Here is a 9,316-nt window from a genome sequence, read left to right on the forward strand (position 1 = left end):
ATACATAGATAGATACATAGATAGATAGATATTTTTTAATTGCACCATCCAGATGCTACCAACCTAAAAGAGCCCTGACATGGCCTACTAAAGGCACAACTGAAGCACTAGCTTCAATAACCTGAGGCAATAATCTTCAAGGGTGGGGTGCCAAAGGTGGCAGGGCTGCCTTTATACATAGGGGATGGGTAAAACACACGTGAAACCCAGGGCTTCTTAGAGAAATAGCTGATTCCAAGTTTAGGACAGAAAATGTACAAGAGGAGCTTGGGACACCTTGAAATGCCAAAAAGCAACCACCAGAGTCTTGTCAAACAACTCAGGAGCCAACCAACTTGAAGAGGCTCCCAACAGCCAAGACAGGACAATAAATACAATAATTGCAATGAAATGAAACCCATCAGATATGTTGATTCATAAGTTCATAGTAATTTTTTTGAAATAGCCACCTTCTGAGGATAGCAGGGAACCAGTCCAATTCATTGTCTTAAAAGTTGAGTAAATAAAAGGAAAGAATTAAGCACTTATCCTGCCTTTCCTACTGAGAAATCAAATAGATGAGGGGGCAGCATCTCCTTATAAAATTATTCCATCTAATAAATGAAAACAAAATGATAGATTAGAATATCCCCATGTTGCAACCCCCAGTGAATTACTTACCGGATGTAGGTGTTGAGCATCAGTGACAGCCAACACCAATAAAAGTGAACACCAGTCATGAGGTGCCTCCCGGTAAATGAGCACACACTGCCTAGAGTCTCATCATCAGAGGGATCCAACCTGAGGCAAATCAGGTCTCTGGATCTAGCTGCTGATTTGCAGGAAGTGCAGAGAGTAAAGGAGCACATTGAACTGCACCCCCAGGGTGAAACTAGCAAAATCCAGGCTGTGGAAAAACTACAGGTCAAACTGCCCAGGTTCCTCAGCAGATAAACTGTAAAGAAAAGAAAAGAAAGGGGTAGAGGAAACTCGTTAGATTAAGAGAGATGTATCAAGTCTAAAAAAAAAACAAAACAGTAAAACTAAACTATAGTGTGTAGGGATGCACACTTGGGTGATGAAACAAAGAAACTCAAGGAAGTCATTACTGTAAAGGTCAAGAAGTTGGAAGGAGGGAGGCAGCTGGGACAGGAATGGGGAATGGAGAGCTTGGAGGACACTGGGGAGACTGGTAAAGCTCTATTCCTGGCCAGGGTAGTGGTTACAAGGGTGCTCGCTTCGTAACAATTCACTGAGTTCATCTGCTTGTTTATTGACCAGTCCCTGAAATCTTAGAGTCTGAGAAGCACTGAGTTAGAGCAGGTGCAGAAGCCGAGGCAGGAAGGGCTGCTTACTGAGCACACTGACTGCACTTGATCTACCCGGAGCTGCTTGAGAGGCAGTTGACTCGAGTGTCCTTGAAACATTGAGCTACTGAATATGTCTGTTCTCTTATATCACACATCATTCCGAAAAGGGTTTGCTGCAGATTATAAAACAAAACACAGTAGAAAGTGAGACATTCATATTCATAGCACAATCGGCTGTTAGAAGCAGCAGAACACAGATGGTTCCAGGAGAGCCCTGATTTATAAAACATGATTCACACTCACCTTCTCAGCAGTATCTGCTGGAAAGGGTGTTGCTTCTCCACTGCTTTTGGCTGACTGAGGCCACCAGCATCCTCCGTCAAAGCACATAATCAAGTGCTGGATGCTGTGCACACACCACACAGAGCCAGAACCCACTGGACCACTTTACAAATTAGACCCATGACCACATCCAGGAAGGTCATTTAACTCTAACCGGCTCGACCGGTGGCTGAAGGCAGAGGAGAAATACTCCCAGGTTACCTAAACAGTATCCTCCCCTTGCTCCTCTGAGACGTGGTCCGGTCATGGGTGAATCTGCCAGGCAGTAGACCATACACGTTGGTTTTGAGCCTATGTTGCCAGTGACCTGATCAGGCCACACAGTTGTCATGTCTCAGCCCAGCAGTTATGCTCTGATCACAGGTTTCCATTTCTCATGTCAGAGAAGGAGGGGCCAGAGCAGCAATAACATTCTTCACAGGTGTAAATGTGCACAAGGAATGCCACATACTGGTGGTATGGCTTTGGTTTTTGTGCCTGCAGCATGGGTTCATTCATTCATTCAGTCCACGTCTACTGAGCACCAGCAATGTTCAAAGCCCTGGGATACCTGTCAGCCTTTACCTTGTCTCCCACTTTGCGGATGCAGAGCCCACACACATGCTCTCCTCCCTGTCACGCACTTGACTCTAGAACTAGACTTCCCCAAGCTTCACAGTACGGCAGGCACCTTCACATCGCCATGCCTTTGCACATGCTGTTCACTCTACATGCAATGTCCACTCTTGGGACAATCCTCCACCGTAAGCACAGCTCACTGTGGTCAGTATCTTCCCTGATGTCATATTCTCCTGCAGCACTTGCCTCTGAGCTCCTCAAGGACAGAGAGTCTGGGTCTCAGTCAGGAACCAGGACAGGGCTTGATACAACGGGGTAATAACAACGACCAACATTTACACACAGCTGACCTATTCCAGGCATATATGCAGAGTCATTTAGTCCTCACAAGAAACCTATGAGGCAGCCACTATTACCATTCCCATTTCATCGATGGTGAGTAAACTGAGGTTCGGAAAAGTTACATAGCTTGCTCTAAGTCCCAGTAGCAGAGCAAGAATTCAACCAAAGGACTTTGGCCCATAGTGTGTGATGTTAACCAGTGCCAATGAATTCATGTGTTCCACAGACACCTACTAGGTACATAACCTGTGGCAGCTACTACTTCATGAACAGAGTGGATTGAGTTCCTCCCTCATAAAACTTACATTTAGAATTACCAAGTAATTAGTATAATGGTTGCCGATGTTAGGAAGAAAAATAAAGCAGAATAGGGGAAAAAAGTGACCGTTGGTATTTTAGAGTGGTCAGAATAGATCTCTCTAAGGACATCTGAGCAGAGACCTGAATCCAATAAGGGAGTAGTTGTCAATGGAAAAGCCACAAGCTTGGAGTGAAACAGTTCTGGTAACTGCAAACTACTTACATGATGTGTGGCCTTGGGCAAGTGACTAACCTTCTCCGAACTTCGATTTCCTCGCCTATAAACTGGGAATAATCTAAACTTGCCTTGCAGAGTTGTGAGTAAAAGGGAGAGGTAAGTGTAAAGCACCTGGCTTAAGGTCATCTCTGATCTCGGCCCACAACATACACATGCTCCAGAGGCACTGCCTACCTGCCCCACTTCCAAAAAAATCTGAAGACTCCCACCACCCGCTCACACCCCCTGCCGGCAGGACGGCGCACTGCAGCTGTCCCAGAAGCCTCCAGTTGCTTTCCTCACCTCTTTAAAAAGCCTCACCTGAGCACTGTCAGTCATCAGGGAGGGAGATGAACAAGAGACCCTCCCGGCCCTCTAGGAGCTCAGTCTAGGGAGTGGGCCCAACATGAAAGCAGGCAATAACAACCCAGAGAGGAAGTCCCAGCATCTAAGAAACTACAGGAGCACAATGAGGGAATGATTAACCGTGCCCGGGGGGTGGGGGGGTAAAGGAAACCCTGAACAATGAACATAAGTGGACAAGAGGGGAGGCATTCCAGGCAGAGAACAGAACATGCAAAGTCAGGGAAGCATAAAAGAGGACACTGATTGGCTTGAGGTGCTGTACTTGATTGTGCTACACTTCTGGAGCTTCCTGCCAAAGCAGCTTGGTTGAAGAATAAAACCAAAGGAAGCTGATTCCCGGGACCCTTATAAAGCTCTATCACCTGCCATCCCGGGAAAAAGCAAACCTTCTCTCAAGAAAAAGCTTTCCTTCCCGAGGGCAGACAGGGTCTCCTGTGCCGTGTTCCCACACCTGGTCTTTCTTACCGTTCAAGAAATGGCCCATCCCGTCTCAGTCAAGTGACAACTTTTGCAACCTTGGCTAGGAATTTTCCCCTCTCTGCCTCAGCCTCCTCCTCTGGGTAGTGGGAAATTAGCCCTGGGATGCATCCCTCTCAAACAGCCAGGAAAGTTCCTGGTGCCGCAGTGGGCAGGACCCAGGACACACAAGGCCCTCTGGGCAGTCCTGGCCTGGGAGGCGACGCTACAGCCTGGTACTCTCAGACAGACCCAACTGCACCCTCTACTACCCACTCCTCGCAATACCCCATGAAAGTCAGGGACCCACACAGTTCTGTTTCAGGTGTTTTATTAAGTGGGCCATACTGCAGCTGGTTTCTAAGTCGCAAAATAACATAAATTTAACAATGATAACATAGCCAGTTAGACTGTGACAGCTTTTTCTTTCCTTAAAAGAAAGAAAAAAGAAAAAGACTTAAAACACACAATGGAGGGTTAAATAAATAATACATAAAAGAAAGAAAAGGAAAACCTGTTAAAACGTGCTTATGTTTACTTCTGTGCAACTGCGTACCAAGAGGAAACTGATTTTCTGCACGATGATACATCCTGGCATGTCTCCTTCCCAAATAATACTGACACAAAAAAAGAAAAGACATGGAGCTGACTCATCAGTGCTTGTAGAGGCACTACTAAAAATCCCTTTGATTGGAGCTTGGGGCTTCCTGCTCAGCACACCTGTATGTGGCCCGTGAAAGCCAAATATCCATAATAATGTTAATATAGAAAACATCAGTTTAAAAACAATGTGGAATGGCCTCATTAACGCGGCGGGGACGAGGAAGCAGAACTGCCCCGCACGTGCCGCAGGCTCAGTCCAGGGAGGCCGCAGGCTCCAGCGCATGGCCACGGCGAGGGAGGGCACCAGCTTCAAAATAAGCGGCACCAACCTCGTCTCCCTCTTCCTATCACTCTTTCACATGAAAGTGTGTAAAAAGCAAATCAGCAAATAAACTCTAAAATAGATTATTTATTCCAAAAATCCTCTACTTTTCTTTTTACAGTGAGTGTACATCTCCTCTCATCTCCTGCACAACTCGCGTAGGTCCCTTTGGGAAGAAGGGGGGCAGAGCTACAGGCGAGTCTCTGGGTCCTGCTGCTAGCTGGTGCTGGGAAGTCAGATGTCGATGCCCTTGACCAGGGATGTCTCCAGCGTGATGTTGAACTCCTGCAGTGTCTGCAGCACGCGGATCAAGGAATTGACAAGTGTGTGGTCTTTGATCAGCGCCACATCCTCATACATGTGTGCGGTGATGGGGCAGTCAGCCAGCAGGGCAATCCAGTGGTGCAGGAGGTGATCTCTGGCAGGGAAGGATCAGTCCAGATGCGTCAGAAGGGAAAGGGAAGGGAGACGGTTAGCGAAAGCCCAAGGGGGAAACCTGCTCCATCACTCCCTGAACAAAGTCTGAAGCTGGAGAAGCAGATATCTCCCCACAGCCCCCTTTCCCTCCCCTAAGAGCACTTGGCAAAGATGTCTTACACAGCTTTAAAAGGCTCCCACTGTGGGCTACCGAGCCCTAGGGATGCCAACCCAACCTGACCCAAACAGGCCCTGTCATCTGCCAGAAGGCCTGCTCCGCCTCCCCCTCTAGCCCCCCAGACAACCCCACAAACAAGACACCATGTCCTCTCAGCAGCACTTCCTCCATCTCAACAGCCAATCTCTCCTAGATCGTCGCTCCTCCCCACAGCGACCACCACCAGGAATAACACTGCAAGCTGACATCCACATAGCACTCAGCATGTGCCAGCCACCATTATAAGAGATTTAACCTTCATGACAACCCCATGATGGTGAGGTAGGTGCTATCGGTGCTATTATTATCCCCACTTTACAGATGAAGAAAGTGAGGTGATGGAGGTTAAGTAGCTTGTCCAAGAGCACACAGCTAGTAAGTGGCTAATCTGCAATGTGAACCTGGTGAATCTGATTCCTGAATCTGTTTTTAACCACTATGCCAACTCCCTCCCTTCCACGGCCTAAATAAAAACTGCCTTGTTTATCTGGGCTTCGTGCTCTCACCTGACCCACTGGAATAACCCCTAACAATCTTGCCCACGAATACCATCCATGATATCAAATCAATATCATTTCAGTCCCCTGATTAAAAATCAACTCTGTCCCAGCTCCTCATGGCCCCTATCCCTTAAAGAGTTTCCTTCCCACATTCCACCTGTTATTTCCTGACCCCACATGTTTTTTTTTTTTTTTTTTTTTTTTGAGAAGGTTTGGGAATATCCACAGCCTCTTAGTTCTTCATGCTAAGGTAAATTGAGAATCGAGTATGCCTCCTAAAATATGGAAAGTTTGACAAAACCTGCAGCAGTGAGTGAGTGGAAAGAAGTAACTTCTTAAATGTTAGAGCCCTAAAGACTGGCATCTCCACCTCCCATGAGATTAAGTTTTGTACTTACTGGTAAATTAGGTATCCTTTTCCAAGGTCGTAAGATAGCCTGTCTCCCCTGCATCGGCAGGCGGACTCTCAACCACTGCGCCACCAGGGAAGCCCTGACCCCACATGTTTTGCTTCCTTTAGGGCCTCTCTGTTAGTTCTCTCTGCTTCAAGCTCCCTCCTCACGTCTACCCTTCCGTTAAGGCTCACCTCAAATACCACCTACTCCCTGAGCCTCCTCTGATCCTTCTCCTCTACATTTTCAGCAAACGTTATGAATGCGTACTTTTTTGAACTCTCCCAAACTTCTGCCTTGTACTAAATAATCAGGACAGGTGAACTTCTAAATGGTAGAGACCGTATTTTATTCAGCTCTATTCCTACACCTTCCATGAGGCCTGGCACATTCAAATGTTTGTTAAAGAAATGACCAGATATATACACTCTACTTCAAATTTTGTCACGGGGACGGTTTTATTCCTTCGCATCAAAATGTGGCCCCTCCTCCCCAGTTACACACACGCTTTCATCCCCACCCCACCCCTCTCTCTCACACGCACACACACACGCGCGTGGCACATGAAGAAAAGTAAGGGCCTCTACCAAGGCCTCACCTGCCCAAGGGCCCCTGGCCATTAGCCACTCCCCACCCCCGCACCACACTGGGCCTCCAGCACCACCTTCAGGGCTGGCTGTGTGCACACTGGGCCATGAGGCTGCAGTACCTGGCTCCCAAGCACACCAGCATCTGAAACTTGCCATCCTTGCCAATGTTCCGGGGATTATTGTTGATCGCAGTGACGAAACGGCAGAAGTTCCGGGCCCTCGTATGCCAGTTTTCCTCAGGAACAAGTTCATTCTGCTCCAAAGTCTCGTAATAGGTTTGTGCTTTTTCTGTGAAGAGACAAGCCTGCCAGTGACAAAGGCTCTCAAAACTGACCTGTCCCTGACTGTCCTGTAGGCCGCTTGCCACAGGCCTACCTCCGTGTCAACGCAAGTAACTTAGTAGGAATAACATGAGTGCTCTGAGGCCACTGGTCACATTTCAAAACGATCCTTATGAATGTCTAGAATTCTGCTGAGAAAGAGGAATCTGCATCCTGCTGTGAAGCAGCCAAGTGCTTGCTTTTTGTTAGTTGTAGTCTCAGACTTCAATTCTAAAGGCATCCTAAAAATCACACATGACTGACCAACGTTCAATACTGCATTTTCAACTGAAAATGAGAGACTATGTATATTTAGTTTGAAAAATTTGAAAATTTGTGTTTCATTCGCTTTGATAGTATGGTTTAACTGGCCATTTTGTCTTTATGTTTTATTTTGAAACCATTTATTTTATAAAATGTTCCATATGGATATTTATTTTCACTTTGAATAAATTAAAACAACTGGTACTTTAAAAAAAATAAAAATAAAAAATGATCCTTATGTTCCCTATCTCTATATTTTAAATTTCTTTATGTGGCCCTTGATATAAAGATGGTCCTTTCTCAACAAAACTCTTGAGGGAGAAGCTTCTTGCATCAAATTCTCCAAGGGGGTGTAACACAGGGCTTGGACTCCAATGCAACTGGTCTTTTGGACCTACGAGCAGGAAGTGTGAGGAGTCATGACTAAGCCTGTATTATATATGACAGATGCCTGGAAAGAACCTTTCCTGTCCAATTCTCAGGAGATGAGGGGCGAAGGGTGGGAGGGCTTCTGTTATTACCTCCGAGAAAAGCCAGGGCAAACAAACACATCTAACCTAAGAGTCACCTGATTTGGCTTCTGTACCTCAGACCCCAGTGGTTAGCACCCACATTATGCTGATGATTCCCCCATGTCTCTGCATGCTTTTCCCACCCTCACACCCTAGCCCAACTCACCCAAGAAATCCCAAATGAAGACATTTTTGAAGAGCCGTGGTGATTTAAATCCATGCTGGAAAGCCTGTTCCAGGGCCGAGACAAGGCCACATTCTCCACAAAGCAACAGCGTCAGACTACCTCGCTATATAAGGAAACAGGAGAGAGTGCCAGGCTTGCCTCAGCCAAGATGCCCTCCCACCACTGAATCCCCAGACCACTGCCCACACCTGGGAGGGCAGCAAAAGACACGCAGGGACCTTGTCTAGTCTCCCCAGCACCTGGCAGGGCCTGACTTAGAGCAGCTCTCAGTAAATAGCTGTTGAATGAACAGATGATGGTTCTGGGCCCCCAGCAGGGGACAAAGCCCATGTGGCCAATGTTCAGGAAGATCCAGACAATTTCAGAAGAGGACAGAAATATACTGTCCATTGGAGGCCCAGGGACTCTGCTGGGCTGTCAGTGAGTAAGGAAAACAGGGCAACCCTAGGCACAGGCCCCCAGAGAAAGGAATCTGCTGAATCTCAAACTAACTGAGGCACACACTCCATGTGCTGGGCTGTCCACAGCACATGGGCCTGGAACAAGATTATTCTCTCTTACTCAATGTAAGGCCCTGGGTTGGAGGGCAGGGAGGCTCACCTCTTTTTCAGGCTTATGGAAGTGCTTCACGATGCCATTGACTGCCTCACCGATGGACTCCTGGATCTGCCCAGTGTTCAGCTCTGATAAAAATCAAGCAGATATCCAGTCTCAGGTTAACAGTACTTAGTTGACTGAGCAAAAGACTGAGGACATAGGAAGACCCATGGGAGAGGTAGGGCAGCTTGGACCCTGGGAAGAGTGGCTCTTGCCCACCCAACTTTGCTGAGCTAGCTCTTCCTAAAATCTTGGGACAAAAAGCAAAAGCTAGGATCTTAGAGTTCTGTCTCCAGGAGATGCTGGTCAAGTTTCTTCTCCACTTTGCCCTGGAACTTTTGGCAACCAAAAGAGTGCCAAGACTTGACAGTAAAGCCCAGGAACCAGGAAGGGGAAGGGCAGAAAGTAAACCCCTCTCCTCTATAGGGGCACATACAAATAGCACAGAGGACCCAGGCCAGGATCCAGGAGCTCTCCCCTCTCCTTCCAGTCCTCTAACGAGAGTGCCAACACCCCCCCCCCCCC

At 47.3% G+C, this 9,316-nt stretch overlaps 1 protein-coding gene across 3 annotated transcripts in view; it reads right to left on the bottom strand.

Annotated features, from left to right (window-relative positions):
• Positions 1-4,187: 4,187 nt before the first annotated feature.
• DENND5A (DENN domain containing 5A) overlaps positions 4,188-9,316 on the bottom strand; it is a 111,068-nt gene continuing 105,939 nt past the window's right edge. Inside the window, exons 20-23 of one of the 3 annotated variants that reach the window (XM_007459860.1) lie at positions 8,795-8,877; positions 8,174-8,297; positions 7,065-7,199; positions 4,188-5,213 (exon numbers count right to left, since the gene is read on the bottom strand). In XM_007459860.1, the coding sequence (XP_007459922.1) occupies positions 5,134-5,213; positions 7,065-7,199; positions 8,174-8,297; positions 8,795-8,877 (422 nt within the window). In that variant the 3' untranslated portion in view covers positions 4,188-5,133. Of the gene's footprint in view, positions 5,214-7,030; positions 7,200-8,173; positions 8,298-8,794; positions 8,878-9,316 lie in introns of all 3 variants that reach the window. The other 2 variants (XM_007459859.1, XM_007459861.1) reach the window with 2 other exon arrangements.

This window comes from Lipotes vexillifer, unplaced genomic scaffold, assembly GCF_000442215.2.
Source record: "Lipotes vexillifer unplaced genomic scaffold, Lipotes_vexillifer_v1.1 scaffold61, whole genome shotgun sequence".
NCBI lineage: Eukaryota > Metazoa > Chordata > Mammalia > Artiodactyla > Lipotidae > Lipotes > Lipotes vexillifer.